The sequence below is a fragment of the Abramis brama genome, assembly GCF_963993115.1.
Source record: "Abramis brama genome assembly, chromosome: 10".
NCBI classification, from domain to species: Eukaryota; Metazoa; Chordata; class Actinopteri; order Cypriniformes; family Leuciscidae; genus Abramis; species Abramis brama.
In genome coordinates, this window is record NC_139972.1 from 19,380,461 (window position 1) to 19,398,871 (window position 18,411).

The following is an 18,411-nucleotide window of genomic DNA, read 5'->3' on the forward strand; positions in this document are numbered from 1 at the left end:
GATGGGGTGTACTTTCAGTCTGAGTGTACTTTCAGTCTGATTGTACCAATGCATGCATGCTTGCTTGGAGAAGTGCTGTGTGCAGAATTTTTAAAAGCAAAAAGTGAAGAAGTATATTTATGTGATAGTTCACCTTTGCAATCTCGGTTCTCTCCTGCATACAAAGCGATTGTATAATATGACAGTAGAAACCAGCATTCTACTTCCCTTTCTCCTAGTTTGTGTTTGGTAGCCAAGTTTTTTTTTTTTTTTTTTTGGTGACAAGAGACGATATTTACAGCATTAAATTTACTATTGGAAGACAGTCATCTGAAGAAGTTTGATTTCCCAAGAGAGTTCTAAGATTCTGAGATCTTTTTACTCTACCATCAGTGGTGCCAAGTGGCCCTAATCATAGAACAGCAAATTAATCAGGAATACGTAGATGGGAACAAGACAGCATTACATGATCTGCTGGTTGAGTATTTTGAGATTGTATGTAATTTAAAGTGTTATATATTGATTTAGCTATTGGTTTGTCTTCTCAGTGATTGAATATCTTTCTATTCTTCCTCACTGACTTTTGTACATGTATCTGTCGGATGAGTAGTCTGATAGCGATGGCAGCCTGAATAGCCGCTCCCAGTCAGTGCCCAGCCTGGAACCTGGCAGAGGCCTACTACGTGCCAAGAGTCCTCAGCCTGTTTGGGACACAACTACAGAGGTCCAGTCCCAGTCTCAATTCAGGCGGGTCAAGAGCCCATCACCCAACAGAGATAAGATGGCGACCAGCAAGTTGTCTGAAATGCCCAAGATGCCGGAGCGCTTCAAAAGCCCTGAGCCTTCTCGAGCTCCCTTGAGTCCTGAACCTTTTTTGAATGGAGAAAGCAAAGTGAATGGTGCTCTCAATGGTAGTGTCAAGACTACTGCAAGTGCCAGCCAGCCAGAGCTCACAGAGGACTTGCAGGGTGGGACCCGTAAGAAGGTGGTGAAGGTGGTGCGCAGGGTGGTTAGGAGGGTACTTCCTACTGAAGAAGACAGAGCAACAATCCCTGCAACCATGTCCCCGGAACCACCTAAACCAGTTTTAGAACCACCAAAACCTGAACCAGCATCTGTACCAAAAGTCGTGAAAGTGCCTGTGTTCTCCTTCAAACATGATACTATAAAGAAGGAAGAAAGAGATGATATCTCTGCTGGACTGACTAACTTGATGACACGAGGCAGGACCAGGGAACCTCGTCATCGGATCCGCACTAATGAGCCTGCTGAAAAAGAGGATGTAAAACCTGTAGAAAAGTCTGAAGAGAAGGACATTTCTGAACCAGCACAGAATAAAACTTTGCCGAAACTAGAGGCCTCCCAGGCTCTAAAACTAGAGCAACAGACTTCAGCTTCTGCTACTACCTCAGCTACACATAAGTCTCCTGTTTCACCACAAGTAGGGTTCATCCCAGCCTCCAAACCCAATCCACTCTCTCCCCCATCAGGATTTGTTCCTACACCAAAACCCCTAGGGTTTGTCCCAATCTCAAAACCACCTACTCTTTCCCCTCCAGCAGGCTTTATTCCTGCTCCAAAACCTTCTCCTATGACCCCTTCTGGATTTGTTCCTATAGCTCCTACCGTTTCTCCACCTTCAGCTCCTATTCCAGATCCCAAAACATTGCCCCATATCCCCAGTTCTACACCTGCTGTCCCAGCTGCTAACTTTGCTCCAACCGCTCCTGGTAAATCCAACACCCTTAACCCCCCCGCCCTCAAAACAGATCCATTTGCCCCTCCATCAGGGTTCATTCCTACCCATAAACAGATGTCTATGAAGAAACCAGAGGTATTGATCACAGTGATTACTTGCATGGGTTGCTGTGTGAGGAGTGCACTAATGTGTATGCCGTGTACCCACTAGTACTACTGTGTTCCACCTTATATTCTCTGTAAATGAGCAAGTTGCTCAAATTTTAGCTGGTTGCATTGTTTCTTTTTTGTTCAAAACACTTTACCTGCATGTTTCCTTGTGGTTTGTTGCTCTCTGAAGTGTGGTTGAATTGGGATTTTAGTTGTTTGACAGCAGCACTCTTCTCCTAAACTAGAGTTCTTACTAGAACCAGGAAGTATGACCATATTAGCCCGGTTCTGTCAACACTGCATTGGCTCCCTATTAAACACTGTATACATTTTAAAATATTGCTGATTACTTACAAAGCACTAAATGGTTTAGCTCCCCAGGACTTGAGCGAGCTCTTAACGCATTATAGTCCTTCACGTCTATTGCGATTAGATGCTTGAACTTGTGTTCAATACAGTATAGTGTTGTGGACGTTGGATGGTTGGTTTGGTTCTATTCTCTACATGGAATTTAAGACCAGAAGAAACTGGTGAACTAATTTGTGTCTGGTTGCATGGTTACTGACGTCAATCCCTTAAACGACTTGACTTTTGTGACACTGTGTGTGGTTTGGATGTGATATGTAAAGGTGAAGACAGCCGTACGTATTCCACCAACTCCAGCAGGGAGACCTTCTCCTGGAAGCATTTCTAAACCCACTCTACCAACCTTGTCTAAAAAGGTGTGTTCATGCTGTGCAGTGGTTAGATGACATGCCTGTTAAGTTCTCCAGGAAGGGAATGCAGCATGGCTAACATAAACACTTGTGACTTTGCTTGCTTTCAACCAGGTTCTGTGTAGTGCTTTTACAATTTATCCTTTGAATAAATTGGTGTTGGCTACTTTACATAACATTTCTCAATAACAAAGTCATGTGCATAGTCTGAGTTAGACTCACCTCTTCTTGGTGGTCTGACCTATAGGAGAGTCCGCCACTGAGTCCCACTGATGAAGCACAGAGACGGCTGGAGAGGATCTTCGCTGCATCTGTAATGCCTATCCATTCCTCCTCTTCCTCTCTTCACTTATCTTGTCTTCATTCCTGCTTCTTTGTCTTTGTCTTTCTCTCTCTCTCTCTCTCTCTCTCTCTCTCTCTCTCTCTCTCTCTCTCTCTCTCTCTCGCTAAAATGCTTTATCCAGTATGTGTCTCTCACTGCACTGGCTGTAGGCCTATAAATAAAGCACTTTAAAGCCTGAAAGTGTTTATGCTGACTGAGTACTCATGGGGAAATAGTTTAAGACACTACATTGTTAATGAGGAAAAGGGATTTTAAGGACATTAATGTGAGCATAGTGACTACATACTGCCTTCACATCTAATGATTCTTAACTCTGTCTCTTTAAAAATAATTTATGGCTTCATTCCAAACTCTAGTGAACTGCCTATAGACACTGTGAATGCAGTTCCAAAAACCCCTTTTAAAAATAGCTGTAGGCAAAGTTTTAAACAAGCTAGCCTAAAACATCTGACGATTTGTGTAGTTTTATCCCCCAGTGGTTTCTGATCCCTGTTAAGAAAAAACAATTAAATAAAAAATCAAATTAGAAAAGTTAAAATTTTAAATAGAAACCCAATTAAAAATGGCAGACAATTTTAAAGAGAAACACTTAATTTTTTTTTTTTTTGAATAAAATTAATGTTCATTAAAAAAAAAAAAAAAACATTTATAAACTATTTACCCAACTTTGTATTTATGCTATGTATTTTTTTGTGCATAGAGCATGATTAGCTTAGTAACATATGGTGATGCCAAGCTACATTTCTCTATGTGCTATTTGTATGTTGTGTTTGAGTGACCATTGCTGCCTCCATATAGAGGGTTTCAATTCAATCATTTTCAAGACATAATTTTAGGATGCTCCCTATGTAGAGAGTTTACTACAAGGCAACTCACTAGGTTTTGGAGTAGAGCTTGTATTGATTTATGTATTATGGGTTGCTTTGATATTACAAGACCAACCAAATAGATGTTTTTTCCTCTCTGAAATACTAAAACTCTGTAGCTCAGCCCTCTGCTCTGATGTCTACTGAGCTTAGAGGCTGTTGTTGTTGTCTTTGATAAGTCTCTTAAACCCCATGTCTGTTTTTATTACCGGTCCTGTCCTATTTATCACAATTTCATGCACTTTTTCCATTTGCTATGTGGTGCATAACAACTTTAGTATCTAGCAAACAGGTTTTTATGGTTCAGGCATGCCCATCTCACCTCCATGTGCCTGCTGTCCTTTCATCTGTGGGTACATGTCTCATCTTTACCTCTCTCTCTCATCCACTGCCGTCTCTGTGGCTGACTGTGATTGTTTGGCTGGCTGGTGTAGCTGGAACCTGTGGCCAGTGCCTCTGCGTCGTCTCAGGTACAGGGCTCTTCCCCCACTGTGCCCCTCCATGGCTTGGCCGGAGTGTGTGCTCGTGTGGCCTGTTGGAGTGTAAGCCCTCTGTTCCTCTTTCTAACTCCCCCCCCCACCACCTTCATTCATGACTATGCTTTTGTGCTTGCATTATCAACTTTTTTTATGCCAAAAATAGATGTTTACATTTTCTATCAAGATTTATGACTTGATAAATGATAAATATGTTGTTAGTTTGGCTAACTGAACCCCATTGTTTACATATCATATCTTTGATATAAGGATTGCCTGCTTGTTCATTGCTTATGAATGATAATTTTAAGCCAGTGTTTTTGCAGCGCATGGTGGCTCAGGGTTAGCTGTAACTGAATGAAAAAAAAATTAGGGCAATATGTTAGTGAATTTGCTTCTGCTGTCCAGATGATCAACTTATAAGTGAACAGCAGTGGATAAGCCTTCTGATTGAAGACTTTGATTTATGAGCGTTGCCTGTTGCTGTCTCATGCCTCAGGCTCTGAACATTATCTAATTTATGCATTGCCTCATATCACTAACATAGTGTCTTTATAAATCCTTACATCACCTTGCATCACCTCTGTGTGTTGTGTAACCATGCTGTTGTTGTTTGTATCAATCGTATATTTTCAGAGATTCTTATTTCATTTTTAATATCTATACTCTCATACACCATGTGGAACTTTAATAATATAATTTAATGCAGATGTAGAAATCTACTACATGGGTGAATCACATGAAATTATGCATAATTGCATGTAATTATATATAATTAATTATTACATATTATTATATATATAAATTATGGATTATATATATATATATAGAGAGAGAGGTTAATTATGACCTGTTCTTGGTTTTATGAGATTCTCCCTGCTGAATGTTTATTTCATACCCATTACGTCCCAGAGTGTAACCAGTGCCTTATATCACATGATCAATAACCCTTTTTATTCACAGGATGCTTTAGATGCTCTGTGTGGAGCTGAGACAGGCTATTAAATTGATAAATGAGTGTGTTTTTGAGAAATGCACATTATAAAGTGTTATGATGTCTAACGCTGCTCTTGCCCCCTCATGCTGGCCTGCCGTCTCACAGGGACAGGTGGAGGAGGATCCCGTGGCAATCCTAAAGGCAGACCATGCTGCTGCCGCCCAGCCTAAGGTCTGCTTTCTGCTGTGTGTGTACTGTAGTTCACCTGCCTAATCCCACCCTTGACCTATTGTGTCAAACTTGCCCTTGTGTTGTGGAGTGTTGTGTTCACACCCATCCCATTTCATCAACAACACAAAGACCCCAGCCGTAGAGCCCATAATTATGAAACACTCAGATGGAAAAACATAACAGCAAAACAGACAATCTGGCAAATAGTAATATGGGTTCATCTAACATTTTAATAGCATTGGATTGTTATTAACTTGCACTGACAGTGGTTGTGCTGTAGTGTTTCCTACCCTTTTCATGTACTTGTAGAGTGTACTGGTTTATCTACAATCATAACATTGTATACTAACCAAACATCAGAGGATAGAAGCATGTGAACTGGAATACAACTCCATCCCATCAGTGGATCAACTGATATACTATCTCTCACTGTCAGCCCTTCACAGCGGTAGAGTTCATGTTCAGACCTGTGTGTGTAGGTCAAGCATGAGTGCAGTGGAATCAGACATGCCCAGACAACCAGAACATTGGGCTTGTAATCTGACCCCGTCCATCATTTGAAGCCCGAGTTGGCTTCATCTACACCTGTGGTTCAACTCACCCCATCTTGCATGACAGCCCACAGCATTTCAAGCTTATTTCCCACTATAGACGTTGGGAAACAATGCTCTTTTTGGCTGATCTGGGACCTGTTTTTACCTTAGTAGTTATTATGTTAACAGATGTCTCAGATCAGGGTTACAATACCATTTTTGTGTCATTAAGTGATAGCAGTCCTTTTCCCATGAGTGTGGACTAATGCATGCTGTGGATTTGAAGCGTTGGTGATGTTTCTGGTCAAAGGCCTGTGTAAAGTCACAAATAATGAGTTGTTCACCATTAATGGCTGGTGTTGGTCTCTTCACAGGTGAAAACAGAGGAGCAGATAGCTGCAGAGCAAGCATGGTATGGCTCGGAGAAAGTGTGGCTGGTCCACAAGGATGGATTCTCTCTCGGTTAGTACAAAAACCATGCAAATTGAACTCTGTATCACTCAAACTGTGTTATTTTAAGTTTAAGACAACATGAAATGGCATTCTCTGCTCATTTAACTCCTGTGTGAATAAGAATATTCAGCTAGAGTAGAAGAGAGAGTCATTTTAGAGATGGAGAACATTACATTTCGATGAAAGACTATGAAAACATTTTCTATTGTGCACTTACGTTTTGCATAAAATAACACCAGGGACATTTATTAAGAAAGGAAGTAGAGTCCATTTTTTGATTTTCTGTCATTTTTAACTTAATGTGAGATTTATTACTATTAAAATAAGGAGTGATTTAACAGCACTACAATATTAGAAGTCTATTGTAATTTTGTTCCACAATGATTTTTTTGTGCAGTTACTCAGAAATAAAAACGTTTACTGTGTTCTCTGGTATTCTCACAGCTACAGTGGTGAAGACGGAGACTGGCAGTCTACCAGAGGGGAAAGTAAAAATCAAACTGGAGCATGATGGGACAGTACTGGATGTGGACGAGGATGACGTAGAAAAGGTCAGTTTTGCAGGCTTATTGTGTCCATCTAAATGAAGGTTATAGATCTTATTGTGCACAATTCATCCGTGCATGTTTCACTATTTCTGTTTCATGTTTTTATTATAATTAAAATAGAATTTATTACGATTTGTTTCACAAACAAACAGTTCTTGCTTCATTTTGTGTTGAAAATGACTCCAAGATTCTGATTCTAACTCTGAAGAGATTCAGTGTATGATTTGTTAGACTACAGGATTTTGTAAAACTGTGGTAGGTGGACCAAGCTTTTATTTTGGCGGAAAACAAAGTCTACAAACGCATCCCATTACAAATCTAGTGAAATGCTGTAATTGTCAACTATGCAAATGTGAAAATAATGCTTAACTGGTACCCATTATATTCCCAAATGCACGCTAAACTCAGCACATGCACAGATTAAACTCACTGTCTGCATTCATTCACTGTGAACTGACTGAGACGCGGAGCTGATAACGCGCTGAAAGCGTGAGCGAAGTGCGCATTTCTCTTTGCGCAGTGCAGTCAGACAGTCTTTTGCGATTTGATATGGACACAATTCTAGTTTGTTTGACATCAATGGCACAAAACACGATATTAAAGACACACATTCTACTTAATGAATGGGGCTGGCCTCCACAAATAAATCAATGTATGGGAAATACTGAACTGCTTACTACACCAGTCATGCTGTGCTGGTTTTTGAGTGCTGCCAGGAAATAGAATAGAAAACATGCACTGCAGGATCTCATCTAATTTCATCACTTACAGTTCAGATTGCAGACTTGCAATGGAAAACAATGATTCCTTTCACCGTGGCACTGTGGATTCAAAATCAGAATAGATGTGTATTTTAATGAACCTTAAGGTTTGCAGGGCTCGTCCACAGGATTACTTGCAGAACTCTGCTTCTATCTGGCCTGAATCCAGAGGGTTAGACATGCACAGGTGGGCCCTGGGTACATGCAGAGGGTGGGAGAAATTAAAGACAGGATATGGGTCATGGAGAAACAGGTGGGATTTGGCCCAATTTTTTTAAATGGACAGATTGACTAATATAGACACATTCAAGTCTAATAGAATAGTTTGGGAGGTCAGCGCTGCCATTTTCAGAGTTTGTACTATTAAGCCTTGATGAGACATACAGTATGTTGGGAGATATTATTGATTCACTTCCTGCCTGGCACAGTCGCTTAATTTGCATACCCCCTGGTGAAGGCCATCTTGAAGCTGATGATTTCCATAATGTCAAGGCTGACCTCAAATCAAGCTTTTGAACCATCTGTTCAATGATTTGCAAAGCTCGATCCAGAGTTGAGCTTGACAAGTTTTAAATTGCATTAAACACTTGGCATGAAGTCTTGAGGCTATTATGGTTGAGGCACCTCAATTTAAAACCTCTCACTCTCTTTTTTTTGTTGCCATATTAAGGAATTTTTCCACTCTTCCCATTCTTGCTTTCTTGCATTTTATGACCTTTACATTTTAAACCCCTCAACCCAGGCGAACCCGCCTTCATTTGACCGCTGCGAAGACTTGGCAGCTCTGGTCTATCTGAATGAGTCCAGTGTCATGCATTCTCTGCGCCAGCGCTATGGAGGAAACCTCAACCATACACACGCCGGACCCAACATGGTGATCATCAACCCTATCAGCGCCCCTTCCATGTACTCGGAGAAGGTGAGAGCCCTTGTTATTTCACACTCCTCGCATCCAAATTAGCTTACTTCTCTACTATATAGTATCCGAATACAGAATATTCATGTGACAGAAGGTGGAAAATACTCACATAACCATCTATTTCTTAATTAAATGCATTATTTCACGACAGTATGTGATTATGGACGGAGCTATTCACTGTGGCAGCAATGCATTATGGGTACTATATTTTATACAACCCCACAACCCTTCATTGGTTAAACGCAATAGGAAATGGGCAGCAGAAAGCTGCTAATGAGCTTTATTGGATTTCATGCAAGATAAAGTACCAGCCATGAATTTTTTTGCAATCCAGAAGCGCAATTCTTTTGGTCATCTGTCCTAATTAAGTAAGTATCTGTCCTAATAGCTGAAACTATGATATATATGATGATGTTATTGTACTTGTGCCTGAGAGACATTCGCACCAACTTTCTTTTCAAATTAACAGCTATTGATTTCCTTTCATTGGAAAATTTATGTTTATGGGTTTACATTTGAGGCTTTCATTATTGACTTTTCTGTTGTACAGAAAATAAATGCTCTGTAACACATTAAGATTCTTAGATTATTAACTTGGCCTAATGTTTTTCGGGTGTGTTATACGTTTATTTTTTCTCTGTGTCATTTCAGGTGATGCACATGTTCAAAGGCTGTCGACGAGAGGACACAGCCCCTCATATATATGCAGTGGCCCAGTCCGCCTACCGAAATCTTTTGACAACAAGACAGGACCAGTCCATTGTGCTTCTGGGAAAGAGCGGCAGTGGCAAGACCACAAACTGCCAGCATTTAGTCCAGTACCTGGTGTCCATCGCCGGCAGCACCGGAAAGATTTTTACTGGTACATTCACTCACCCACCAATTAACCCACCCATCCATTCACCCACCCACCCACTGACCAACCCTCTCACCCACTGACCCACCCACCCACACACCCACCCATTCACCCACCGACCCACTCACTCAACAACCCACACACCCATTCACCCACCCACACACTCAATAACCCATTTACCCATCCACCCACCCACCAACCCATTGACCCACTCACCCGAGCCTAGAAAAACAATATACCTTAAGAATTGCTAATTTTGGCCAATATAATATCATTGAGCAGTTCCATTTTTATCTGCATATTATTTCACCATGTGCTTGAAAAGCTTGAACAGCCTGTGGTAAATGGTGAATGGAAGGGTGTCATGTGGTCACTGGAAATGGGCTCGTACAGCGTGGCGAGAGTGAGAAAGCTGGGAAGAGGGTGACAGATGAGGGCTGTGCTAATGATGCCCACTAAAGCACTCTGATAATTAGCCGTCATCAAGGCCTGCTCAGCCCCTGCTTGGTCAATAATGACCTAATGAAGACTACAGTGCTCATCAACTATACCATTAAAGAGGCCGTGATGTTATCTGCATGTTCTCTCTGAATGCAAGAGCCTCTCTTCTAGTGTGGTCACATTAAGGAGTGAGTCCTTAACAGTTAAATACTAATGTGTGTCTCCTCCAGCTGAGAAATGGCAAGCGGTCTACACAATCCTAGAGGCCTTTGGAAACAGTGCCACCTCCATGAACAATAACGCAAGCCGCTTTTCCCAGATCGTCTCGCTGGATTTTGACCAGGCTGGTCAGGTGGCCTCTGCCTCCATCCAGGTTTGTGGATATACATTGTGCTGGGTCATATCTAAATAAATATGCACATTTTTATAAAAAAAATAAATAAAAAAAATCTATCTGCCCACCCTGTCACCATTATTTCCCCATTTGTTAAAGTAATTTTCAGTTTCATAAATAATATTAATAAAACAATTTCAAATTTAATGAATGAAAATTAATTAGTTGTCTTATAAATTGTTTTAAATAATAATATGGTATCATCTTAATAGTTTTAATAATATTTTCATTATTAATATTTTAAAAAAATCCACCAAAAAATAGAAAAGCCACCCATTTTGTGCAATAATACCCCTACTGTAATTATATAATAATTTGTTTGTTCTGCTCAGTTGTAAAGTTGTGTTAACTTTATACATTTTATAATTCATGAATTTCTTTCTTTTATATATAGACCATGCTGCTGGAGAAGCTGAGGGTGGTGAAACGACCAGAGACTGAGTCCACTTTTAATGTCTTTTACTACATGATGGCAGGAGCAGACAGCACAGTCAGGTGAACTCAGCATAATTTTATGCAGATTGAAACCAGTGTACTTTTGCTATTTAATTTTATATTTAATTTTGTCTGAGAAAGCTTTCAGAGCTCTCAGAAGCTTGCACTATTGAAGACATCTCTATATTGACTGTATGATTTAATAGCTTGACTGTATTTCCATTTTCCCACAGAACGGAGTTGCATTTTAACCACTTTGCAGAGAACAGTGCTTTTGGGATTGTGCCTCAATCTAAGGTTAGTTTAAAATAGATGGAGTTTGCCAGCAGCAGAGACAAAATCATTTCAAAAATATTTAGTTTTTAAAATATTAGAATTCCCATTTAATATTCTTTGTGTGTGTGTGTGTGTACACAGCCTGAGGACAAGCAAAAGGCATCACAACAGTTTACTAAACTGCAGGCAGCTATGAAGGTGCTGGGCATTTCCTCTGATGAACAGAAAGCTCTGTGGCTCATCCTTGGCGCCATATATCATCTTGGAGCTGCAGGGGCCACCAAAGGTAATGCTGCACTGTGGTGCATCATGGAGTTACTTTCAAGCAAACCCAAGTCACCAATAAGCATAAACCCCCTTAGCAAAGCAAAGCGTATTTAACCCCCTTTAAGCCCTGCACTGCTGTCTCAGTGCTAATTTAGTTCACAGAAGTATTCGACAGCTTTCTCTTTACACATCAGAACTTGAGAGCATTAATGAGATGAAGCATTTAAAGTGCCTAACAAGCACAGAAACAGAGTTTATTAATTAAGGCCGTCTTACTGTCTGCTTACTGAGCTCAAACAGAGAACAGACAAGCAGCTCAAGTTTGATGCTGAGGAGTTTCGAGATATGTGCGTTTCTTTAGCTCTAATGAGGATGGATGGCTCAGTATTCACAGTCAGTGATATCACTTCCCCCTCTTGCAGTCAGATGTGGATGTAGTAATGAACCCTTTAATCACCAGACTCCAAACTGGACTACTGTATCTACATGCTGTCTTCTAGAGTCCACATTCATGGCAAAATTTCTGGAAATTAATTAAATCATCATGAACATTTTAGTTGTTCTTAGCTCTAAAACATTTCTTTTACTATAAATTGCTCATTTTGTGAGTGAAATTTCTATAAAATTATTATTTATAAACAATTGTCCGGTAATTGCTTTGGGAACCCTTGATGTGTGTAGGGGCTCGAATTTGAATACATGGCCTTCTGTCTGTCTTGATTTATATGCGATGTGTTTGTTGCTGATATATTGTCACTGCAGTCACTGAGTTCCTCGGTGTCTGCAATGCAGCCATTCGTTCTAGTCTGGTACTTTCTCCTGTACCTGCATGCCTTCCCTGTATCTCTTTCAGACAAATGCGTCTGGGAAAGCCTTATTTCTCACAGGAGTTACTAATACTGCTTCAGTTTCCTGAGGTGGTACTGAAGACTAACATTACCTGACACTAAACGTAACAACTGATGAACCTTTTTTTGTTTGTTTGTTTGTTTAGCAGCTAGTTCAGGACACTGCCTTAAATGTTTCTAAGACATCTTTGTCTCGAGTCACTCAGTTGTACCTGGCTGTTCATACAGCAGGGGGCAGTGCAGTTCTGCCTGATTTTGTTCTGTCTGGGAACTGTATTTACTTTGGTCAAGTCTGATGTTATTCTTCTCAGTACAGGCAAGTACGTTCTGGTAAAAGACTGTAAAATATTTATTTCACAATAACAGCTCGATATACACTATCTTTCAGACAGCAGAGGCATTTATAATGATAAATTAAATTTTCTTTTTCAAAATAAAGTCTGTTCTTTTGAACTAATTATGGTTTTTACTGTGTTTTTGATCAAATAAATGCAGCCTTGGTGGTGTTTCAAAAACATTAAAAAAAATCTTACTGACCTCAAACTTTTGGACGGTAGTAAACATAATAACCAAATACAGAGAGCAGTAACTACTGACTTATGCCAAGTAGTAGTAGTAGTAATAATAATAATGCTAGATTTATATAAAATATATACAAATTTACAAGAATATGCAGTAATAATAACTATTAAGCTATGAAGTTTATATATAACTATATCTAATTTTTCTGCAAAATAAAAATGAAAATCATGATTAATTGTTTGAGTCTAATACTAGCCCTAATGCATTATATCATCTACTGGCCACTCTGTAGACATTATCTGCAATAGGCATCGGACATAGGGAAAGCATGTATCTGCCGATTGCTAATTGAAAACTAATTAAAGCGGAAATGTGTCGAGAAAATGCATGGAAGAGCCAATAATATGTATGTATATGCGAGAGTTTGTGTGCTAACGATTGCATCTTGGTTCCTTTTTTGTACAATACTGAAGAATGTCTCATGTTCTAACCTCCTCTTCTCTACTTGCATGCTGCATGCTGTTACAAAGCAGAGACTGATGAAGGTAAAGAGCATGAATATTATATATCAGCACAAGCAAACACCTCATTTGTGTATGCGTGTGTGGTTTTATGCTGTTATCATGGTTGCCAGACATTTCCATTTGCATTCTTATTGTCTTCTTTTCTTTCTACTTTCATTTCTCTGCTGGGTTTCTTTTCTTCAGAGGTTTATAACCATGTCTTAGTCTTGAAGCTTAGATAAAACTTTGGTGGGAATATGTGCGGGTGAGGGTGGGGAGCAACGCAACTTTGTTGTCTTTTAAAGCTCAGGCGCTCTGATGTTTCTCCATGTTGTAGACTTTTCATTTCTGCAGTGCTTTTCTGTTGTTAAGACGCAAACACAAATAAAAAGCCTGTTCGCTCTCAGTTCTTGTTTATTTTTGACATTCATCTATTCCACCAGAGGCCTGCGTTGTTCTCTCTCTCTCTCTCTCTCTCTCTCTCTCTCTCTCTCTCTCTCTCTCTCTCTCTCTCTCTCTCTCTCTCTCTCTCTGGTTGTGGCAACTTCACTGCAGCTTGCATGTCACTCTTTTTGTGGATAACTCTGTGGTTTGCTCTGGGGTCAGTCGGAGCAATATTTGCTGGAAACACTTGAAAATCCTTTACATTTCTAAAATGATTTGTAATGTCTAAACACTAAACTCACAGACATAATCAGACCAATTTTGACAGTTCTGAAACTGAGGGGTTTTTTTTACCGTTAGTGGTTCTCAACTGTGGTTGTCAAAATTTGGTTCCAAAAACATTTTTTTTCAAACTTATTTACATTTATTCAGCCAAATATTTATTTGATTAAATTAATCCAAATGTTAATTTGATATTTATGTTTAAATTGTCAAATAATTATATTTGTCAATATTATCATGAGCTGTATATGGCCAGTGGTATGCAAAATGAATAACATTGATATTTAATGTAAAAAATATACACTAAGGTTTTAATTTATTAAAGTGTTTACCAAGTAATATATGGATTTGAATAAAAATACCACAGAGATTAACTGGACGACAAAATATGTGGAAAGAGTCTCTCCTTTTTTCAAAATTGATATGCTAAATAAGCATAATCATACTGTTAGTTTAATTTTATTGTCCACGGCCTGAACAAACCTGCAACATTTTTTAAGGTCGTAACCCACCAGCTGAAAACCACTGCTTCCAGACAGTTTCAGTATTTGGTTAAAATTGCTACAGTTGTTACAATTTGGTATAAATCTTTATTAAAATTCCATATTCTAGAGATTATATAACTGTACATAAATGACATAATCAGTGAAATTGTGTAAGGCTTCCCTCAGATACCATAAGAGCCCCACAGTCATCTGTGCTGCTTCATTTGACATGGTACTTACACCATCCCTGTGCATCCCACAGCGGGCCGGAAGCAATTTGCACGTCATGAGTGGGCCCAAAAGGCGGCTTACCTCTTGGGTTGCACCCTCGAAGAGCTCTCGTCTGCTATCTTCAAACACCAGCCCAAAGGAACCTTACAGAGATCCACCTCATTCCGCCAAGGACCAGATGATGTTGGGACAGGAGACAACTCGGGTAAGATCTTTGACAATACAAGACCTCTGATACAAATGAATTGTGTTAGCTGGCTTTGGCAGTATTAATACTGAAACTGGTGTGGATGATCTCTCTCACAGCTCCAAAGATCACAGCTCTGGAGTGTTTGGAGGCCATGGCTGCTGGGCTCTACTCTGAGCTCTTTACTTTGGTCATCTCACTTGTTAACCGGTAACATTTATATCCTCTCATGGTCAGGACATACATTTACTTTTAAGTAACCTAAATTTAACTAAGACATATTTGTCACCTGGTTTATTTTCAACCAACGTAATGTGTTTTCCCAAACAGTGGCAGATGGGGAAATGGGGAAACCTGTTTGAAAACAGTCAAACAGTTTGTTTGTTTTATCAGGACCATATTTTGTGAAATAATATTGTGTATACTACTATTTTAGATGGTCAATAAATATAATATACAAGACATTATATAAGATATATAATATATAGACATTATATAAGATATATATATATATATATATATATATATATATATATATATATATATATATATATATATATATATATATATATATATATATATGACATATAAGACATAACATAAGACATTATTTAATAACTTAACTTATTCAATAATATATTAATTGGTTTATCTCAATTGTTTTGTACTACACAACAAGCATTTTTAACAATAGAAATAAATTAAAAGAGCATTTGTCCCTTGATTGCTTGTTATTTGTGTTATCAATGATAAATATATATATATATATATATATATATATATATATATATATATATATATATATATATATATATATATATATATATATGAAAACATTATTATAATTTTGTTTGGTGGCACTAGTGGTGTACACTATTTCACATTTAAGGCCAAATAATGTCCTTTTCATATAAAGAACATAAAGATTAGTAGTAGGAATAGGCTTTTAAGTTACCTACAGTACAGTTTCAATTTAATCCCAGGTTCAATTGTGAAAGAGATAGAAGCCTGTATTGTTTGAGGACTCTAGCCTACATTAAATATGTATCTGTTGTTTGTTTGTGCTGGTTTAGAGCGCTGAAGTCGAGTCAGCATTCCCTGTGCTCTCTGCTTATTGTGGACACCCCAGGATTCCAGAACCCAAAGTTAGCAAAGCGTGACCGCGGCGCCACCTTCGAGGAGCTGTGCCACAACTACGCCCAGGAGCGTCTCCAAACACTTTTCCACGAACGCACCTTTGTGCAGGAGATGGAGCGTTACAAGGAGGTGCAGCAGTCCATCCTGTTACACCTATCAAATTATTCCTTTTTTTTTCTTAAATAAATTACACTTCTTAAATAAATTACACACTTTGGGCTGAGACTAGCTGAGTTAAATCAATGTTGATTTTATTAACATGTTTGTCTAAGCGGTCATAATCAAATCTGCTTGCCTTGTTACCAAAATCAATTTACATTCAAAGTTCATGAGCCAATCATAGCTTCCGTTGAGATAAAGGTGCTGTAAGGAACTAGGTGTTCTGGAACTCCCAACACACTTCAAGTTGTCATGAACTGAAAATTCTATGCTAAAAATAAATCTATTTTTGTAAATGCATGGTATAGATTTTATCGTGAATGATTCATCCATGTAGGTTTAATTTTTTTAAATTTTTGACCTTGTAATTTTTAATCAAAATGTCATAGCTCACTTTTTTGGGGAAGATGATGGACTTCTCTTTGGTGACGTATGCCAGACTTCTCCAATCATTTAGTCCGTTTAAACCCTGCCCCTTCACAATCGACTGGAAGCTCGCATTATTTTTGAGTGCAGCACCCACATCTCAAAATCCAATCAAATGATGAATAAAAAAAAGTCACTGTCCAATTATTTATTTATTTTTTTTCACAGAGACCAGCCTGATATTTCAGGACACTGAATTCAGTGAGCTGTCTGAATGCCATTCCATACAAAACGCTTACAGCACCTTTAATCAAAAGTCTTGAAATGATCAATTTTCATGCTTGAGTTTTGATCAATACTGATTTTAAGCCTCTTGCATTTTTTTTTTTTTTTTTTTTGCCACAAGGCAGTAAAATCATAGAACAAGAGAAATTCTAATGATTGGACACTTGAACAAAAAATAGACACTTTTAACCTGAAATCAGTTTGCAATCATAGCTGACTAACACTCCCTCTATCCTTGTTTAGGAGAACATAGAGCTTGCATTAGATGACATAGAGTCCAGTACATCACTGTCTGTAGCAGCTATAGACCAAACCTCAACTCAAGCATTGGTAAGCAACTCTCTCCTCCCCACATCTCTTCTTACCTCCTCAGCTTTTTGTAGTGCATCCCAGCCTGTCCCCAAAGGGGCCTTATCTGGAGAATGTGTTCTTTTCAGTCTCGGCACTGACTTGAATCACTGATGTTTTCCCTTGTCTCCCACAACATTGGGGAAAATTCGTTTTGACTGCTTGAAAGTTCTAGTAGATGACTTTTGTGTCCTTTAGTTTGTCATTTGAGTGTGAACTCAACCTCAAAGTTGTTATCTATGGTGACAAGTTATTATATTGTCATATCTATCCAGTCGTTGCAGGAGCAGCGTGTCAGGAACGTGCCTTTCTGGGATGTTAATGATACCGGAGATCTTCTTTTTCTCTGTATGTGTGGGGGTGGGTAATGAGTGGGAAGCGCCCTCCCTCTTCTTAAGGCACAGCGTTCAGAATCTTTGTTAATGAAAAGCACTTTTCATGACATTGTCTCTCTCACAAACTGTGTCGGGATATTGCTTAGTAGTCATGTCAAATATGAAGCGTATTGGCATCAGACACATGTATGAGGCTTTATGCATATTTCTAGCTTGGATATTATTTCTAGCTTTTATTTGACAATGGAAACTATTGTTTTGGCAGCAATTCTTCTTTGTGTGTAGTAGTTGGGTAAAATGTATATAGCACATAAAATGAGCTACAATATGAAATAAAGGCATAGTCACAGTAGAATGATGTTCATGTTAAAATTAGGTCTGCTAAATATTTTTGTGGAGTGATGTTTTTTTTCAGGATCCTTTTAATAATAGAAAATGCATGTCATTATAAATGTCTTTACTATTTTGCATTAAATTGACAGTAGTGTATATTAATTGTAGTGTGTATTCTTGACCGAACCTGTATGAGAGTAGTGTGGTCATGGTACCATGTTACTTTTCTCAGCACTGGCAGCTTTATACTAAACGCTACACAGTATAGGACATTTTATTTAGTCATTTTCTAGAAATTGGAAATTAGAACCAATTTCCATTAGTGTCTCAGGTAAACATCTTTACTTAAAAGATTGAATTAATAGATATGTAGAGGCATCCTCAGATTAAAAAAAGGGTTTTAGATTAGAATGGTTCAGTGGTACATGACAGTTTGCAAAAACTTACAAATGGAGATCAAATGAGCGTGTGATTTATTTCTCTGAAAAGCTGCTTTGCGTATCACTGTAAAGTGTTTTGAGTGCCCCCAGTGGTTGCATTCACCGATTACAGCTTTGCGACTTGAAGAAGATACTCAAACACATGCCTGTGCAGTGATATAATCTTTCCTTTTAAACTTTTTAAATTTAATAAAGTTAGAGAAATTCATAAATTGTCAATTGAGCACTTTAGCAATTAAGTAAAGTGAAAGCGCTCGTTAAAACAACCCTGAAGAGTTAATTAGCCA

The 18,411-nt window shown here is 38.6% G+C and overlaps 1 protein-coding gene across 19 annotated transcripts in view; it reads left to right on the top strand.

Moving 5' to 3' along the window:
- myo18ab (myosin XVIIIA b) overlaps positions 1–18,411 on the top strand; it is a 112,198-nt gene that overhangs the window by 40,258 nt on the left and 53,529 nt on the right. For 5 of the 19 annotated variants that reach the window (XM_084127103.1, XM_084127116.1, XM_084127114.1 and 2 more), the window contains exons 4-21: positions 590–1,813; positions 2,457–2,549; positions 2,791–2,856; positions 4,187–4,294; positions 5,331–5,396; positions 6,304–6,391; positions 6,827–6,933; positions 8,434–8,610; positions 9,262–9,472; positions 10,138–10,280; positions 10,696–10,796; positions 10,970–11,033; positions 11,154–11,298; positions 13,180–13,194; positions 14,566–14,739; positions 14,841–14,931; positions 15,795–15,987; positions 16,912–16,998. In XM_084127103.1, the coding sequence (XP_083983229.1) occupies positions 590–1,813; positions 2,457–2,549; positions 2,791–2,856; positions 4,187–4,294; positions 5,331–5,396; positions 6,304–6,391; positions 6,827–6,933; positions 8,434–8,610; positions 9,262–9,472; positions 10,138–10,280; positions 10,696–10,796; positions 10,970–11,033; positions 11,154–11,298; positions 13,180–13,194; positions 14,566–14,739; positions 14,841–14,931; positions 15,795–15,987; positions 16,912–16,998 (3,153 nt within the window). Of the gene's footprint in view, positions 1–589; positions 1,814–2,456; positions 2,550–2,790; positions 2,857–4,186; positions 4,295–5,330; positions 5,397–6,301; positions 6,392–6,826; positions 6,934–8,433; positions 8,611–9,261; positions 9,473–10,137; positions 10,281–10,695; positions 10,797–10,969; positions 11,034–11,153; positions 11,299–13,179; positions 13,195–14,565; positions 14,740–14,840; positions 14,932–15,794; positions 15,988–16,911; positions 16,999–18,411 lie in introns of all 19 variants that reach the window. The other 14 variants (XM_084127107.1, XM_084127113.1, XM_084127112.1 and 11 more) reach the window with 11 other exon arrangements.